Source organism: Cydia strobilella, chromosome 2 (assembly GCF_947568885.1).
Source record: "Cydia strobilella chromosome 2, ilCydStro3.1, whole genome shotgun sequence".
Lineage (NCBI taxonomy): Eukaryota > Metazoa > Arthropoda > Insecta > Lepidoptera > Tortricidae > Cydia > Cydia strobilella.
Genome location: NC_086042.1, coordinates 8,916,082 through 8,936,070, shown reverse-complemented (window position 1 = coordinate 8,936,070; position 19,989 = coordinate 8,916,082). Strand labels below are relative to the sequence as shown.

General features: G+C 37.8%; 1 protein-coding gene and 1 long non-coding RNA gene across 3 annotated transcripts in view; both read left to right on the top strand.

Annotated features, from left to right (window-relative positions):
• LOC134751414 (uncharacterized) overlaps positions 1 to 19,989 on the top strand; it is a 440,348-nt gene that overhangs the window by 252,306 nt on the left and 168,053 nt on the right. The window lies entirely within an intron of this gene.
• The window catches only part of LOC134751079 (opioid-binding protein/cell adhesion molecule-like), a 77,387-nt gene that overhangs the window by 33,854 nt on the left and 23,544 nt on the right, over positions 1 to 19,989 (top strand). Inside the window, exons 2-3 of the mRNA XM_063686425.1 lie at positions 10,223 to 10,326; positions 18,809 to 19,016. Coding sequence (XP_063542495.1) covers positions 10,223 to 10,326; positions 18,809 to 19,016 — 312 coding nt within the window. The remainder of the gene's footprint in view (positions 1 to 10,222; positions 10,327 to 18,808; positions 19,017 to 19,989) is intronic.

Genomic DNA, 19,989 nt, shown 5'->3' with positions numbered 1-19,989 from the left:
TCCGTAATGGTACGAAACCCGTCGTGCGCGAGTCCGACTCGCACTTGACCGGTTTTTTTTGTTATGATTTTTTGAAAAAGGAATATTTCTAGTATTTGTTTGTCAATGAGGGTATATAACAAAACTTCTGAATAATTAATTTGTTATGGTTTTGAACTGATTGTCTTGGCTAAAACGAGTGCTTGGCAAAATTAAATACAGGAAAAATTCTAAGAATAAAAATTACAATTAGTTCCTCATAAATGTTTTTAAGATTTTGCTGAATAATTTTTAAAACTTGTACACACACGTAGTTGTGTACTAGTACATCATGTATACAACTGCAGGTTTATTTGTCAGTCTGTGTCAGTCACATCGTGATGACCTATCTTTGCATCGATCTTTGGTATGATCGTTTTAAATTTGAAACAAGATTAAATAACAATTAGTAAAACGTTCATAAAGGACTCTATAATAAATGAGTTATATTACAATTGTTTCGGCGGTTTGTAATATATGACGCAGCTCGTAGTCGCAACTGATTGCGGATAGGAAGTCATGGCTGGTGCTTTGATGCTTCACCGAGAATTTAGAATTAAGTTCCATTTACAAGAAAAATCCTTGTGACCTCTTTAGAACCTTAAAACCAGCTTTTAGCGTTCAAAATACCTGAACAACAACCTAGCAATAATAAATAACCCAAAAATTTAAATAAAATATACCTGACCCAGTATACATTACCGCGTATACCGCTAAGACGTCAGCAATAAATCCCCCGAGCTAGTAAATTACGAAAGAAGTTCATGGCTAGTTTAAAAGCACATTCCTTCGATCATCAGTCTTCGCGGTGTATTCGAAACAACATTTCGCGATTGTTTATTCGTTGCTCGGTAAGCTCTTCTTTCATTAGAGTCGGCGACGTCGCTTGCAGGGAGGGCCCGCCGTGCCTAAAGATTGATGGGGCTCGGATGGATTTGTTCTATTCGCGTTCACACTCATCAATCATTCGCGGATATTTTTCCGTGTCTCAGGTTGTTTAGCCTAAATAGATTGTTACAGGCTTTGCCACGTCGTCGTGCGTATCGACATGTGTATCACATTAGAGCTGTGATGTGACGTTACTACTGAATCGACTATAAACAGTGATTAGTCAAATTTGGCGGTTAAAGGAATTTCTACATAAATTAAAAAAAAACGGCCAAGTGCGAGTCGGACTCGCGCACGAAGGGTTCCGTTCCATTACGGAAAAAACAGCAAAAAAATCACGTTTGTTGTATGGGAGCCCCATTTAAATATTTATATTATCCTGTTTTTGGTATTTGTTGTTATAGCGGCAACAAAAATACATCATCTGTGAAAATTTCAACTGTCTAGCTATCACGGTTCATGAGATACAGCCTAGTGACAGACAGACAGACAGACGGACAGACGGACAGACGGACGGACGGACAGACGGACGGACAGACGGACAGCGGAGTCTTAGTAATAGGGTCCCGTTTTTACCCTTTGGGTACGGAACCCTAAAAACGAATGCTTAGAGATTTCATTTTCCCTTCATTTGTCATCTGTCTTTAATGCGTGTTTGTCATACTGTAGGAATCAGTTTTTTGAGCGTTGGACAAGCCCGCGCTCAGGTGCCAATTAGAATTACACGACCCTTTTTTTGCAGGTAGATATGGCACCTGATCAAAAATGTTGTTTAAAAACCCACCTTAATAAAAATTACGAAAAAGACAAATTACCAAACGAGAAATACGCGTCATTGAGGAGTTCCGGTCTGGCCTTCATCAGCAGTTCCACTTCATCAATTTTTTTTTTTATGTAAATATGCTTACTGAAAATACAAAAATCACTATATTTATGCCTATACGATTTGAGGAGTTCCCTCGATTCATCATAAAGCCCATAATCAGAACCGGCCTCGCCAAAAATGGGATCAATATGTAAGTATATACTTTTAAACAAAAATAATAATTTTCTAAATCGGTTGATAAATGACGGAACATAACAAACATTGAAAAAGAATATAAACAAAGAATATAATTTATATGATATATATATATATATATATATATATATATATATATATATATCATAGAAAAACATACAACCGAATAATTAATAATAATATAATTATATAATTAATAATTAATTTATTATTATTATTAATCCCCCGCCCCGCTCCGGGTCATTCCTGGTGCAAAGGTTAATCTATTGCGGTTCAACGGGGAAACGCAGCGAGCGTGTTGGGAACTTTTGCGCCTGGAGTGACTCGGGGTGGGTTATTTGATTAGTTGTTAATTATGCTGCTTGTGCTTTTTTTTATGTTCTGTTTTTTTTGTTTTGTAATTTAATAATTGTAATTGTAAATAATAAATGTATTCAGTAATTATTATTAATTAATTATGAATTATATAATTTTGGTGCAATAAAGAATATTTACTTACTTACAACCGAATTGGAAACCTCCTCCTCTTGAAATTTTGAAGTCGGTTAAAAACTGGCGAAGCGTGTTGGACTTAAATGTGATGGTACGGAACCAGGGCGCGAGTCTGACTTGGCCCTTGGCCTTGCCTGTCTTTTTTTAACCGACTTCAAGATTTCAAAAGAAGGAGGTTCTCCATTTGGTTGTATGTTTTTTTAAATGTTTGTTACTTCATAACTCCGGCATTTCTGGACCGATTTTGAAAATTCTTTTTTTTATTGTAAGTATATACATACAGATTAGTTCCGTTTTTGTCAAAACGCAGTTCTGATGATGGGATCCATGAGGAATCGAGGGAACTCCTAAAATGTCAAAGGTATACATATAGTAATTTTAGTATTTTCATCAACAAATCAAGCATTTGCATTTAAAAATGTGACATTTTATGAAATGGAACTGCTGATGATGATCAGAACGGAACTCTTCAATGACGCATAGTTCACGTTTGGCGATTTGTTCTCTTCGTTATGTTTGTTAAGCAAGTTAGGTGTTCAAAACACACTTTTGTCAAGCTCGAGTTCTGATGATGGGATCCATGAGGAATCGAGGGAACTCCTCAAATGTGAAAGGCATACATATAATGATTTTTGTATTTTCATCAACGAATCCAGCATTTCCATTTAAAAAAGTGACATTTGATGAAGTGGTTCTGCTGATGATGGTCAGAATGGAACTCTTCAATGACGCATAGTTCACGTTTGGCGATTTGTCCTCTTCGTTATGTTTGTTAAGCAACTTAAGTTTTCAAGACACATTTTTGTTAAGCTCGAGTTCTGATGATGGGATCCATGAGGAACTGAGGGAGCTCCTCAAATGTGAAAGGCATACATATAGTGATTTTTGTATTTTCATCAACAAATCCAGCATTTACATTTAAAAAAGTGACATTTGATGAAGTGAAACTGCTGATGATGATCAGAATGGAACTCTTCCGTGACACATAGTTCACGTTTGGCGATTTGTTCTCTTCGTTATCGACCTAGACCCAAACTTGGACCCGGACTCGGACCCGGACCCGGGTCTGGACATGGACCCCAACTCGGACCCGGACCGAACTCGGACCCGGACTTGAACCCGGACCCCGACTCGGACCCGGACACAGACTGAACTTGGGCCCAAACTTGGCCCCGGACAGCCGGACATGGACATTGAACCGCTATTCTCACAGAACAAAACTATCAGAAAAGTAGGTTAGGTTATGTTAGAACTGTGACCCTTACAGAAACGAAATGCTATCAGAAAAGTGTTTTTTTTTTGTGGGGGGGGGGAGTCGCCTGAAGGGCCAAAGACGAGAGTCCTTGCTTTTATCTACGTTTAAATATTTTAGGCTTAAAGACTGCGATTCAAGGAAAATCCATCATGGACGACTGGGAAGGGAGGCCCAGACAGTGTCGGACTCTTACCGACTAAAAACCTTAACTCGCAGTGTTTAGACCACTCTCTGTTTTAATTTTTGAAAATTTTTTCGACAAAAGGTGAGGGTGCAAGGGGGAAGAGAAAAAGGGAAGCTTAACTACCCGCTAGATCCTTGCCTCAGCCAGTGCTGCAAGGCCGGGAGAGAACATGCTTTCTCCCGTTTGGTTTCTGCGGGGTGCTCAAGTCAGACATATTGACGCCTTTTCCGGCATCTCCATGTTTGACCATCGCCCGAGCTATCACTACATTTGAGTCGACTTGTGGATGGGGGATTTCTGATGCATGCATAAGTTGCAACTATGGGCTTCCTATCTTTTGCCCGCTGATGGAAGGGTGGATCGGAGATCTTTTGTGGACCGCTCGTGTGGCTGTGGGCGCCCTCTTTTGGGTGGGGCTACCCTTGGAAGCCTGCTCTTTTGCTTCGGAGATGTGTTTTTGCGCGTCTCCTGGCAGTACCCTCTTTTCCTTACCTCTTCCATCACTAGTTACTACTGCAAAACTAAGGGGGGAGTGATACAGAGTATCTGTTGTACGGACGACTTTCCAACGTGTGAAGAGTTTAACCTCCAACCGGTTACCCTAACTGTGAGGCCCCGGCAGATCCTTGCCCCAGCCAGTGCTGAAAGGCCGGAGAAAAAAGAGTTTCTCCGTTAAGGCTTCTGCTAGAGCGACACGTCTGTGACGACCACCGGTAGACACTTGTGGGTGTCTCACCTATTGTTGGCTGTGTCATCCACCCGACAGACACCTGTCCAGGTTGGGAGATGCATGCATCAGGAATTTTCATACATATTTCTATATATAAAACAAAAGAAAAACGAAACAAAAGAAACAAAAAGAGAAGAGGGCATGCTGACATGTTCACGCTTCACATTTCAGGTTCATGGCCACCGCTTACAGCGTCTCTGCTTTCAGCTTTGGTTGTAACGGGAGGGGTAGGGGGGGGGAATCGGCTTCAGGTGCCACTCTCAGAGTATGGTGCACTCGGGGTCACAGCGAGCCAGGGAGGCTGGCTGTGGCCAGAAAAGTGGGTTAGGTTAGGTTAGAACTGCGACCCTAGAACCGAAATGCTACTAGAAAAGTGGGTGGTTTTACCTCCTTTTCTACATAATTAGGCAAAAGATGCTGTCTATTTCATTTCATTGTCTGGAATCTAAGAGTGCACCATCAACAATAAGTAATCTTTCAACGGCATCCCCCATTGAAGTCGGTATTCTTTTTCTTAAAAATTATTTTAAATTATTGTTGATATACCCAAAACGTTTAAAATACTTACACATTGTTTCATATATATTTACTTATAATCGCCATTATTCTAACTTCGTAGTCATTATTTAAATGAACATATGATTTACATTATAACTACAAATACAAACGGCTAAAACAACCTAAGTAATCGACTAATCGTCTTTAGTAAATGCACAATTATATTTGTGACCCACGCTGTAATCTTTTGGCGATAAAAAAAATATTGAAGAAAGATCTTTTTTTTTAACTATGAAGTTAGAACGGCTAAATTGTCCATTATGTGTTACTGGTGTAAAGCCACACCATGCAAATAAATTGGGGGCTCGCTGGGGGCAGAAATGGCAGAATCACTTACCTTACCCTGAAAGGCCTTTGGTAAAGAGATAGGTTGAGTCACAGAAAAGGACATAGGATAGTTTTTATCCTATGAGGATGGGGGGATGGGGTGTAGAAGCTAGTTTGAACAAAGGAAGCATAAAATTGATGTATATAGAGAAATGCCATAAACAACAAAACAACTATTTAATATAGCTTAAATCAGCGGTTAAACTAATAGGTACCACAATATCATGATTGGAAACAATTGTTTTACATGGCATCAAAAGATATTGCAAGGAGATAAAATTTATCCGTATCTACATACTTCTTGTGTTTAGGTAGATCAGAGCAATTTGCAGCTGGTAGAAAACAAACGAGGCAATCCGAAATTGGCTAGCAACACAATCAAACGATTTTGCCGATAGTTGGGTCTGAATAATTCGAATGGTAATAAAGTCCAGTTTTTTTGTTTCCTACAAAAGCTACATGCATGCCAAATTCCATGCTTTCTGCTGAATGGGACCCAATTTAAAGCTAAGATGATTTACGGTCCCAACATCGTATTCTATTCAAAATTGTAACTGAATTTGTGCCATCATGTTCAATCAATGTAAGACTTTTTAATTGGACTGCTTCGAAGCCACAAGAGCAAGGCAAGCATTCGCTTTACCACGATGAATAAATAAAAATGGCCGTTTGAACAGGTCGCCCGAGTAAGAGTATTCTATTGAGTCATTGGAGGCGATCAATAAACTTCACCTATGTAGACACCTGCTAGACAGTATTTGTTGGAGACAAGTTTAATGCAAGTTTTGATGGATTGCTCGTTTTATAATTGCTTGCAAATACTCGTATGTACTTATGTTATTTTATATACTATCCTGTAGCAATTAGTGTTTTAATAACAAAACTTCCGTGAGACACAGACATATTAAATATATGAATACGTGAGTGACCCGTTCTTAATACAATTAGTTTTTTCAATGATTTCAAAATGTGTTCGCTATTATTCGAACACTTTCTGCTGATTGTTTTGGTTCCAAATGAACCTCGTCAATTCAATTTAAATCGTATTGATTTTACTTTGTACCAATTTATTCGATTGCGAAAATTATTAAATTTTAAAGAAGTTTGTAAATGTAAGAAAAATTTTTTTCTTATGTTTACGACATTTTATCTTTGCAGCTATTTAAATGTTACAATACAGTGAAATAATAGTATTTTTTAACACACTTGCTCAAAACGACGTTTTTATTCCACCGATTTTTGGCTCATAATCCTAGATATTAAACACGCATGCTTTTTCAGTAGGTATATTATAATACTCGTGCTATTTCATTATATTATCCGACTGAGTTAAGAAGGTAACTGATTGCTAATAATAATATGCATGGAAACGGAGCCTTCTTTAATTGATCGGACTGACGGGCACCGGCGCGCCCGACCGCCTGCCGCGGCCCGGCCGGCAGTATGACATATTTTAGACTTTTACTGTTTTAACAATTAAAATTTGATTAATATGAAACTTTCTTTTTTTCCTCCCAAGTGTGTTGAAAAACATCGTATAAAACGCGTGTGCATTGGTTTCTTATTGCGCGCTCGCTTACAGCTCGCGCGCACAATATCGCCTCGTGTATAATGACCAACTTAGCACACTTGTACACTCACAGTGTACTATTATGTACTATTATGCAACCGTTGTATAAGAAGGGTCAAAAAAGACGAGTGGCATGGGTTACAACGCCACAAGCATTTTATTAGGGTTCCGTACCCAAAGGGTAAAAACGAGATCCTATTACTAAGACTCCGCTCTGTATGTCTGTCAGTCCGTCTGGTACCAGGCTGTATCTCATGAACCGTGATAGCTAGGGAGTTGAAATTTTAACAGATGATGTATTTCTGTTGCCGCTATAAATAACAATAAATACTAAAAGCAGAATAAAATAAATAATTAAGTTGGGTTCCCTTACAACGTGATTTTTATTGCCGTTTTTTGCGTAATGGTACGGAAACCTTCATGCGCGAGTCCGACTCGCACTTGGCCGGTTTTTGATCTACTAATACAATACTTTTTCTACGAGTCAACAAGAATAAAACTTTAATCTAGTAGAATTATACAGGTAAGCAAACCAAAAGTATACAGCTAAGGTATGCCAGCATACCCCCGCCCGCATGGCCTGCTGGTCAGCGACGACAGCGACATCTTCTCGTAACGCGTGAGGCCCTGGTACTTGCTCCTTGCTAAATTATAATTTTGGACAATGTTTTCTCTATTTTGGTCACTAGCCTATGGAGACTAACAAGCAACGCTAAGCGGTCTTCGTAGTCCAAATACAAATAATATAAAATTATTATTTGTCCAACATAGGTGTACATAGGGTGTTACAGATCAGTCAGTCCAGTTGTCCATGGATGTTGCTATATCTTTTTTGTTATTTGGCTGAATGGAACTATATGGAACTATCATTGTCACGTTGGCAGAAAAATTAAAAAATTAAAAAGTAAAACCGGCGCCCGCTATTTTCACTTAAAATTTTTTTGTATCAAAATAATTAACTTAAATTGGAACTGTAAGAGTGTTTTTGTATGAAATGAGTTAATGTGATTCATTTTGGCAATGTAAATCAAGACAACGTAGTTTATAGTGCTGAATAATAATATAATATACAATATCATTCAAGTTCAAGGGAAAATAAAAATTAATAATTTTATTTATAAAGAAAATCTTAAAAAATAATAATATTTAGTTACATGTAAAAAATCCGCAACGCAGGCTTCGTCAGGTGGCTACAAATGCAAATCAGCAACATGCTTCGTCCCAAAAATACCAATGATGATATCCGCAACAGGCTTCGTCACTTTTTTTTTTTAAATAAAATAACCGTCACGAATCGCACCTGGTTCAAATGTCCCCATTACGCTGGCAGCGTTACCGCGCTGAATGGCCAACGAGATCTGTTGGACCAGGTACGATCCGGACCGAGGGTCGCACCGCAAGGGAAAATTCGTAACTGTAAGTGCAATGCTCATGTAATAAATATTTGTTTTATTATGATTTTTTCGCAAATGTATTAAAAAACTTCGTTCAATGTACGTGTGAAAGTGTCATTATTTACTTGTCCCGTGACTTTCTCTTGTCTCGGCTCGGGATCTCGGGACTCGTGAATAATAACACACTTTCCGCACTGGCATTGAAATGTACTATTTTCACTTCTCATGCTCGCGAAGTTCGACTTTAAGTCGTGCGTAGACGACATAACGCCCCCGACCGGCGTGCCCCGCGCTCCCGACCGACCCGAGTACAATTTTCTGTAGTCTTGAATAAATACGGTAAAATAACCTACAATATTGGATATTTTTGTCATTTTACTCACAATCGAAGTGAACAGTATATAAATGTCCATTTTTATCAGGCATAAATGTCCATATTTATCCTCGACTATTAAATGGAAATTAATGCCCAAAAAAAGTTATAGAGGGAAATGCTTGGAACACAGATTTTGACTTCGTAGCTTTGTTTGGACTAGTTAGGAGATGAACATAATATATCAAAAGTCCCCGGCCGTAACCCTAGTGCTGGGGGGAGAGGAGGGTTTGAAGGTGCCATTTTTCGGTTTTTCGATTATATCTCGGAAACTATGCGTCTGAGCGACTTGGCCACTTATACAAAATGAAAATAGATTTAATTTGTTACAAGTTTTATTACGTCAAGTTTTTCGATAACTTGTAGTTTTTGAGATATCCGCTCTTGAAGGTTTATTTAGGGCTCTCATTTCTTGATTGCTAGGCCGGGTTTGGTATCGTTTTCGCATAAATCGGGGGTGCTGAATTCATTTATGATATCAACATTGACACCATTCCTAAGTAAAAGCAACATTTAAAAAAAAAGATTTTTTTTAAACTCCTCTTTAATCTTAAACCGCTGAACCGATTTCGTTGAAATTTGGTATAGATGGTTTTAATCCCGGGACAGTACATAGGATAGATTTTATAACCAAAGTCATCTTTTAAGGGTGTGAAAAGTGGGGTGGAAATTTGTACGGGGAATCGATAACCGCTGAACCTATTTAAATAATATTTTTTGGGATGGTCTTACATGTTTGATTTAGTTGAAAATGATACCAAACATGACTTCAAACATAAATTTAAACAGTATTAACCTCAGGAATTCAACTTCGGCGAAGAAGCTGAATTCCCCTCACACCAAATTTCACACCTTCAAAGTATGATTTTTAAGATAAAAACTATATTTTATCTTGTCTCGGGACTTAAAACATCTATTTACCAAATTTCAACTAAATCGGTTCAGCGGTTTAAGGGTGAAGAGGAGTTAAAAAAAAGTTATTTGTATAAAGTATGTTTTTATTTCGGAAAGGAAATTGCGATTTTGTCGGTGAAATATTGCGTTTGTGTATATTATTGCCATACAATTTTTTTTAATAAAATGTAAGGTATCGAATGCTACGTTACCTACCATTATTTTTTTTCTATATGGAAGTTAAAAAAATTTTTACTGATGTATTTATTTATTAAACCCATATATTTTTTTAAGTTTCCAATTTATAAATCATTTATTTGCTTGACAAGGGTACAGTTACAGATGTTTAGATGATGGTATGGAGCGCGTGGCCATTGTGTCTCAGCGAATGGCACGCGCTCAGGAACAGTGGCCACGCGCTCCCTGAAAAGAAACTATGGCTTTTGTTTAACAGATTAGGGTCTTTGGCGTAAAAATCATTTGAGAAGATTCAAACTATAAACTGTTCCTTGTTACAGAATCCCTGTTCCCGCGGTTCGTAGAGCCAGTGACCAACGTGACGGTGACGGTGGGCCGCGACGCTCTGCTCGCGTGCGTTGTCGAAGACTTACGGGGCTATAAGGTAAGATTAAATATTTCAGCACAGAGGCCACCACGCATAATTTATATTATTATCTGCTTTTGGCTTATATATTGGCTTATGGCCTCGTAAGGCCCATGCAATGTGCATTACAATGAACGCTGTTTTTAAAGATTTTTTGTAGTCTGTTTGTAGTTTCAAAAACTATTATAGTTAAACCTCCTAATATATACTTAGGGCCACTTGCCCAATCCCATTAACCCGAGGGTTAGCGGTTAAACCGTTAACCCAGTGTCAAATTGTACTGATAACCATGGTAAGTCCAGGTTTAACCCGTTAACCCCGGGTTAGCGGGATGGTGCAAGTGGCGCTTAGTGACAAATATGTAGTTTTTACCGATATAAAGTTTCAACCCGTTTAGAAAGCCTAAATAATGTAGGTACCATCGCCCACACTGTTAACTGTACATCGATGGACCTTATGCCTTTTGTAATAAGGTTCACCGATGTACAGTTAACAGTGTTGATATTTGTGGCTACTTACAGACAACATTTTAAGGTTTTTCCCTAAAAAAATTAAATGTAAGTACCATTCGAACTTTGAAACCCTCTTATGGGGAGTAATTAAAAAAACCGGCCAAGTGCGAGTCGGACTCGCGTTCCAAGGGTTCCATACATTACACAATTTAAACAATGTATTTTTTATGCGAAATGTCTTTAAAAACCCGTAGGGGTCGGATCAAAAACTAAGTAATTAAGTCCGACTCACGCTTGACTGCATATTTCTAATAGGTTTTCCGGTGATCTATAAAGATCTATTTTGTGTACTTTTTTCAAAAATTTTGGCCCAGTAGTTTCGTAGATAAAGGGGGGAATAGTCATTTTTTGCCTGTTTTCTTGAATAACTTCTAAACTGTTTGTCCTAAAATTATATAAAAAATATATTTAAGATTCTCACAATGAGCTCTTTCGTGTGGTATGTAACACGATATACTTTGACAAACTTTATTTTTTAATTTTCTCATTTACCCCCTAAAAGTGGCCCCCGTGTTTAAAATTAATTTGTTTACGTTACATGTCTATCTTTGGGTCACAAACTTACATATGTGTACCAAATTTCAACTAAATTGATCCAGCAGTTTTGGCTGTGACAGACGGACAGACAGACAGACAGACAGACGTACGAGTGATCCTATAAGGGTTCCGTTTTTTCCTTTTGAGGTACGGACCCCTAAAAATCGCTGAACTTCGTTTTCTTGTTGTACATTTTTCCCGGAAATGAATTTTAAGTTTCCCACTTCAAAAATTACGAAATCCCATACTAACTTTCAAGCCATTTTAGACCACTTTTCCGTCTGTAGTCGTTGAATTAGATGTTTTTGCGGTCGACGGCCAAGGTTCTTTTATGTCCGCTGTAGGCCGAGTACATGATTGGCGCGACAGTATCTCGCCGCGAGATAGACTACCCGTCTTTTACTAACTGTATGAATTAAAGGGGGACGGGTAATCTATGTCGCGGCGAGATACTCTCGCGCCAATCATGTGCTAGCCCGGCTGGGCCGTGGAGCGTGGGGCACTGGAGGTAGCCATCGGGACGAATGATCTCTCGCTGGACAACGTTGTGGCGGCCATGTTGAGCGGCGCGAGATATTGGGAAGCGGTGGTCTCCTTCTGCGACACAGTTGTCTCGCAAAAGGAGACCACACTGGCGAAGACATTTGCTTTTTAGGGTTCCGTACCCAAAGGGTAAAAACGGGACCCTATTACTAAGAATCCGCTGTCCGTCTGTCCGTCTGTCCTTCTGTCCGTCTGTCTGTCACCAGGCTGTATCTCATGAACCGTGATAGCTAGACAGTTGAAATTTTCACAGATGATGTATTTCTGTTGCCGCTATAATAACAAATACTAAAAACAGAATAATATAAATATTTAAATGGGGCTCCCATACAACAAACGTGATTTTTTGGCTGTTTTTTTTCGTAATGGTACGGAACCCTTTGTGCGCGAGTCCGACTCGCACTTGGCCGGTTTTTTCTTGGTTGTTATTGTTCCTTGTAAAATAATAAAATACCGGCTACATTTTGTTCTAGGTAGTGGAATTGGAAAACCTTTCAACTTTTGTAATATTAAAACTGCTTATTTTGAATTTATAATACACGAAGAACGCGATATGCGATCGGTCCCAACGTGCAGCGCTCCACGCTAAAAGCCACACTTATTGCCGGATCGGATGGGATATGAATATCCGTAACAAAATTGCAATAGATCGAGCAAGTTTTACTTAAATATTATATTGTCACATGTACGAAGGGAGGTACAAATATTCGCGGAATGAAGTGTTTGCAAATTAAATATAACAATAGTATTTTTCTTTTTTAATATATTTACCCTCGAGTTTAATGCATTTTCAGATCCACTAATTAATTTATGTAGACCATCAAAAAATATTTTTTATCTTTGCCCTCAAAGTGAGCCGAAATAGCCTCCTTCACTTCTTCATCGTCACAAATTTTTTTTCTTCGTACTTGGCATTGAGGTGGACCAGCTGGGGCGCCACGGGCTTGCTTGCCAACGTAGCGCGGGTCGCCTTTCGCGCCACGCTGCACTTAACGACATAATCCGTCGGTCACTTGCCACCATCAACGTTCCAGCTGTACTGGAGCCTGCCGGTATCGCCAGAGACGATGGCAAGAGACCCGACGGGATGTCTTTGATTCCGTGGAAGATGGGACGTGTGCTCGTGTGGGACGCAACTTGTGTTGACACGCTAGCGCCGTCCCACCTCCACGGTACCATAGATTAGTATATGTTATTACTGTAATAGATAAGAAACTCTCGGACATTTCACGTTCACGTCTCTATTAGTGCTGCCTCTAGCGGTCCTGCTCTCAACTAAAGAGACTGTATATGCAGTAAACACGCACACATGTACACACACACACACACACACACACATACTTATGGGTTATTTACCTACAAGTAACAATTTTAATATTGGAAACTGATTTATGTAGTTTTCTTTGTCGTACCAAATTCCATTTGTATATGCTTAGAAAACTACATAAATCAGTTTTCCAGAATAAATAAATGAAAACTTATGTTGAATCAAGTACAATATATTATTTATAAGTACCTACTTATTTACATACGTTCCATTCCAAGTAACTAAGACAAATGCAAATACAGCGTGAAAATATCTTAACAGCTAGTAGGTATATATATATAGTATGTAACAATTTATTTCCTGACTATGTTTTAAATAATAATCAGAGACAACCTATTTCATTTCTTCTTCTTGAAGTTCTTGATCCCAAAATAACTTGGAAAGCTTCATTGATCCAACATTTTATTGATTTAATTTAGATCCATTTTTGGTCGGATATTTCATAGTTTTTAGAACATTCCAGCTTTTTATCCACAATTTGTGGTGCGGTCATCTGGGTGTTACAGCGCATAGGTAGATTTTTCCTTTTTTAGGTTCACTGAAATTGCCATTGACAAAATCGAAAAACTTATCTAAGAAAAGCACGATACCTGCCGTGTCGCAACTTTATTCTGGAAGCTTTTTAATACCTGAAAATATATTTACGGTTAAGATGTTATCAAAATTATAAAAAGATTATTTTATAGCGAGTGTTGAGCATGCATTTTAAGGGTGTGCTATTGTCACATTTAATGTTAGGTAACAAGAAATCAGTGAATCAGGATATAATTCATGTAAAATGTCGACAAAGGTAAACATATTGTGGATGGATTTTGTCATTAGATGTAGGTCTTTCCAATTTTGGCAGGTTGTAGTTGATTTATCAGATTAAGACCTAGCCACGGAAAACAGTATCTTAGTTATGATAATCAGAGCAACGGGTACCTAAAGACGGGCCTTACGGGCACTAAGAATGGTGCTAGTTCAACGGTTGTTATTTGAAATGTTACAATGTTCCATGTTCCATCGCCAACATTTCATAAATATGCTTTGCCCGAAGCCTCTATCAAAGCTTTTGATAAAGATGAAATAATAAATAAATGTTCCGGGGCACTATATATATATATATATATATATATATATATATATACTCGAAAATTTACTTACCTTGTCCTTGTACCGATGTACATACAAGAAGGTACACATATTCGGTGCGGCCCGGCCGCCATTGCTTTTCATCTTGCCTGCGTTGGTTTGGTTGAATGAGTAAGAGCACAACTCAACACAACTCACAAGGTTGGTTGTGATATAAAGAAACGCTGTTAGTTAATATCTTAACATAAATCTGATCAAAAATATGTTTAAACGGAATTTATATTAAAAACCAACTTAGAAATAATTTTAAAATTTCCCGTCAAACCAAACGTCATTTGGTTTTTTTATTCGTCATAATACGTCAATCTGTCATTGTACGGTGTTTGCGCTCTCAGAATAATGACTAAAGCAAAGAAGCCGGGCAAAAATAAAAGCTTGGTAAAAGATATCGTATTCACAACACGCTATTACTTTTTGCCTATGAGTGAGTGAGACAACAATCCGCAAGTTCTTTCGTTTTTTTCAGTATTGTCATAAGATGAACTGAGGGAAATGTCAAATGGTCCTATGTGGTTCTATAATATAATCCAGCCAAATAAAATATATGTTCGTTATTTCACAGGTAGGTGTCAACTGTAACAACTTGACATAGTCGTATTATTTTAGTTGAAATATTTCGGGAATTTCAGCGGTCAATTTGGTTTATTTTAATTATATTTTTGCTATTCCTGAAAGATTGTTGGAAAACGTGCTGAGTTTTTATTTGTAATGGTTTGAAGTTCCCTTTGTGATAATGTCTTGTGTGATCGAGGGCTGTAAATCGCATACAGGAAGAAAAGAAAATACGCACGAACCGATAACCTTTAATCGGTGAGTTTTGTTCAATTTTGAAGAAATTTATTTATAGGACCTGACCCTAAACATTGAAATCGATATGTTGTTTATGTAATTATTACTTGCATTCAAGTCTATATAGATTTTTGCATATATTTTCGAACTTTTCTGCTAAGTATGAAAGGTTATATTTTTGGCATAGTGATGTATCGACCTCAGATCAATAACCTATCGACATTTACAGCTTTCTTATATTTATTAATCTGTGCTTATAGTTTGGCCCAGGACTGTCTCATTTTAATTGATGAGTACAGTCAAGGGCATAAATATATATACATTCCCAGTCTCAAAAATATGTGTACGCTCAGACAATAAAATCGTGTTCACATATTTTAAGCCATTTGTCTGGATCGATATTTTTGCCTTCGACTGTACCTATAGTTTTCTTTGTTCTTACTTACTGACAGATTGTGTTTGCCAGACTATAGTTTAATACTAAAAACCGGTCAAGTGCGGGTCGGACGCGCGCACCAAGGGGACCGACCGACCAATTATAGCGGCAACAGAAATACATCATCTGTGAAAATTTCAACTGTCTAGCTATCACGGTTCATGAGATACAGCCTGGTGACAGACAGACGGACAGCGAAGTATTAGTAATAGGGTCCCGTTTTTACCCTTTGGGTACGGAAAAAGAAGACAAAAGAAAAAAAAAAGAAAAGACATAATAAAAAAGACATTAATGATCATTGATGAATGTTCTTTTTATTAATATTGTTGGTCACAAAACTCAACTTTTTATTTCAGATTTCCAAAGGACGAGGAATAGGGGATATTACTGCAATGTTCTGCCACCAGAGTGCAGCACTAGCTTTTTTAGTGCACCGTAGAGTAACTTATTCATACTGTACCTTTAACAGGTTTTTGACAAGTTTTCAGGGGACCTACCGGAAAACTCGAATCCGAAATTTCGTTATCTAGCTGCCTCTTTATCGCTCGAATACGCAAGAGTGACAGAGATGTTAGATAACGAAAGTTCGATTTTCTTGTTTCGCGATAGACCCTCAGATTGTGATAGTGGCGCCACCTACGCCGAGTTTCGCGTAATATTCCCTATTATTAAATAAAAAAATATATATTACACGAACGTTTTTTTTTTTCATTTCCTATTTGGTACTACATGACTAGAAATTATACTTAGTCTTTTAGCATTAGAAAAAACGGTAAACCATTTCCACGTGTATTTTTATTGACTAGTTTTTTTATAAATATAGCAATATTTTACTTATGAAAGCAAAAGTATGTAAATGATCGTATATTATATTTGTTGTGACTTATTTTCAAAGTGTTTTTCGATAAAACGACACGTTAAGATCGCTCGCCTTCTTTCTAATGATAAAAAAGAGAGATATAGTTAGACGGTTCTGAGTGGTAGACTGCAAATGAGATAAAAGCTATATTAGGTACAAGCATTAACCCTCATATCAGGCGGCTCTTTGAATCCAAGGATTGCATATTTTTTATACTTTTTAATGATTTTTAGAATATGAAAATTATAAAAAGTATAAAAGTTATGCAATCCTTGTATTCAACGCATTTCATTTCATTTCATTTCAACGAGCCGCATGCTACAGATTTCTTGAAATTGCCGCGTTTTTTCAGGTTCAACTTTCATTAGCCAGCTTTATCAATTTGACAATTTCGTGATTATTCTTTTACACGGCACATAAACTTATGCATAATTTATCGATATAAAAAGTCGACACAGTTACATCCCTAGCAAATTATCAAACTTATGACACCGTACGTAAATGAGAAATAACAAGCATATATGCATCTCTTTTCGGCACATTATCTAATTCGTAAGGAAGTAAAGTACGGGTATACATATTTGCGAAGCATTTTTGCCCGACTTCTATGCTTTAGTCATTATTCTGAGTTTGCGCTAGATATTAAAAAAACTACTTTTAAGTTTCAAATTTAATTTGTTTCCTAGTTCATTTGCAACGTAAGGTTAGTAACACTATCAAAACATTTTTTATTAAAATAATATTCTTCTAGATTTAATTAAATACGATTAAATTACCTGCTTAGATATTTGTTTGGTATATTTAGTTTTCTACCATACACACACAAGAATGACATCTAGCCACACTCAGCCCTCCTTATGCTAAAAGGCGGTATCTCAAAAACGAGTGAACTGGAAATGGAACGTTATGATTAAAATTTAAGGTACTTATTTGCATTCAATCTTCAATTGAGATACCGCTTCTAGCTCAGCAGGGCACCACGGCTGAGGAATAGATGTCCAGCATAACCCAGAGATGGCATTATTATCAGCATTACATTACTCCTCTTCAGAGATACTATACCATCACGGTACTACACACAAAGCCGGCGCGGCAGCGGAGGCGGCCGAGGCCCTCAAAAAGCGCAAATACGGGAGTCTCGACACCAACTACAACTTTGTTGCATTTGGAGTCGAGACTCTTGGTCCGTGGGGCCCCGCAGCACAGGGCATATACCGGCAATTGGCGAAACGGCTGGTGGATGGGACCGGAGATAAGAGAGCTGGCAGATAGCGATCCAGCGAGGAAATGCTGCCAGCATCCTCGGCACCATGCTACGGGGGCCCATTTTAGATTTAGATTTTTAGTTTTTTAGTAGTTTTATTTCAGTTATTCGTAGTTTAATTTTTACTGTAAGGCTTTATTTATTGTTACTAATAAAAAAATTCTTTAACCACAAATAATTTATATGAAGGGCGATATCTTTAAAACAAATGACGGTTTTGAATTGACATATTTTTTTTCTTCTAAAGAGTTCTCATACCAGATAAGCAAAGAGGTTTTGTACCATTTTACCTCCTTCTACTTCATTCCGCAAATATTTTGTACCTCCCCTCGTATAAGAGCAACTTCAGTAGTAGTTACTCATCAGATACGAATCATGTATCTGTCAAGTGCACATTTTTACCGTTTGTTTAATATACACGTTTTATTGTATTGTAGTAAGTACCTAGGATAACGCCATCAGTAATAACGAGCTGGTGTTTTATCTCTGGAAATCACGCCGAGCACGCTGCACGTCGTTGGCGCTCGCGAGGAAGTTTTAACAAGCCAACTTAATATCACTTTGCTTGGAATGCACGATTCGCCTGATATTAATCATGCAGGGCGACTAGTTAGTGAAATTAGAGCATGATTTATACGTGGAGTGTTTAAATTCTCTGTAGCTGGGTGTCTGGTTTAAATAATTAATTGCTAGTTGTAAAATCCTTAAGTGGATCTTACCTTTGAGATTTACAAAGTTGTGTGCATATAATAAACCAGCGCGCTAATTGTTTTATAGCTTTGAAAGTTTGAATCGGCTTAAAGCAATAAATCTCCACTCACTGAAAATAATCATCGCACGCGTCCGTCTCTTACCTTTCTCTCCATCGCTTAGTACGATGATCGCGAACTAGTCAGAACGAATCTAAATTATACCACATTTGTGTAGTTGCATTAAATCCGTCAAACCGTTTAGAATGCAGAAGATTAATAACTTAGAAATACTATTCGTCACGCCACTAAAATGATCACAAGTTTTGAGTCCGACTTGTAATATTCTACATAGTATTTGGTTTTCTTTGTCGAACTGTTCATTTAAAAACTTGTAACACTTTTCTTAGGTGGCATGGGTCCGTGTTGACACGCAGACGATCCTGAGCATTCACCATAACATCATAACGCAGAACCCGCGCATCAGCCTATCATACAACGACCACCGCTCGTGGTACCTGCACATCAAGAGCGTGCAGGAGGTGGACCGCGGGTGGTACATGTGCCAGGTCAACACCGACCCCATGCGCTCCAGGAAAGGATACCTGCAGGTCGTCGGTAAGTACGCACACCTAGAGAAATTCAGGAGAAGTTTGTAGTAGACTTTATTTTGATATTAAATAAAAAACTGCAACAATCATCGTAATCATATTTTTAACCGACTTTTTAAAAAGGAGGTTATTTTACAATAAATATGTAAATAGATTTGTATTCGGGTCACAAATTAGAAACAAAAAAATGACAATACTTTTCGAGTCTTAAAGTCTATCGTCCGTGGTTATTTCAATACCGTTATTGTCTAAAAGTACAATTCTCCACAGGCACAGGTATGAGTATAGCACTTGTCCATACATATATCATAGGGCATCGCATAGTATAAGTAGGTGGGTGTCTCTAATTTGTATATAAAAAGGTGTAGAAGGCGAAACCAAAGACATAATTACAAGTAAGTACAAGGATCTGAAATAGAAAACTCAACACGAAATAGACATATTTCAGGTTGCAGTATATTCTGTTGAGCTTGAATTTATATGCTAAAAACTGGATTGTAATTGCCCAGTAGGGATTACGTGACTAAGCAAAGGCTTGGATACGACAGAACCACTACTGACTGAAAGGACGCAGACCGCCGGCCGGGGATGCCTTTGAGGAAACACTCTCACATTAACTATTTACGTGATTTAACTATGTATTTACCAGTTACAACTCCGAATAGCCTTAAAGTTTGCAGTATCACATCTATGTATAACATGTACACGTAATCTTTTAAGCCTATTAGCGCCACTTGCACCATCCCACTAACACGGGGTTAACCGGTTAAACCTGGAGTTATTATGGTTACCAGTACAATTTGACACTGAGCTAACGGTTTAAAGGGTTAACCCCGGGTTAGTGGGATGGTGCAAGTGGGCCTTACAGTCTTTAAGAAGATATAGAAGATTATCCGAAAGAAATGAAGTTTTATGCTCACATTTTCATAGTGAGCTACCATCCTATGTGGAAAACTACTATAATATATTATTTATCATTA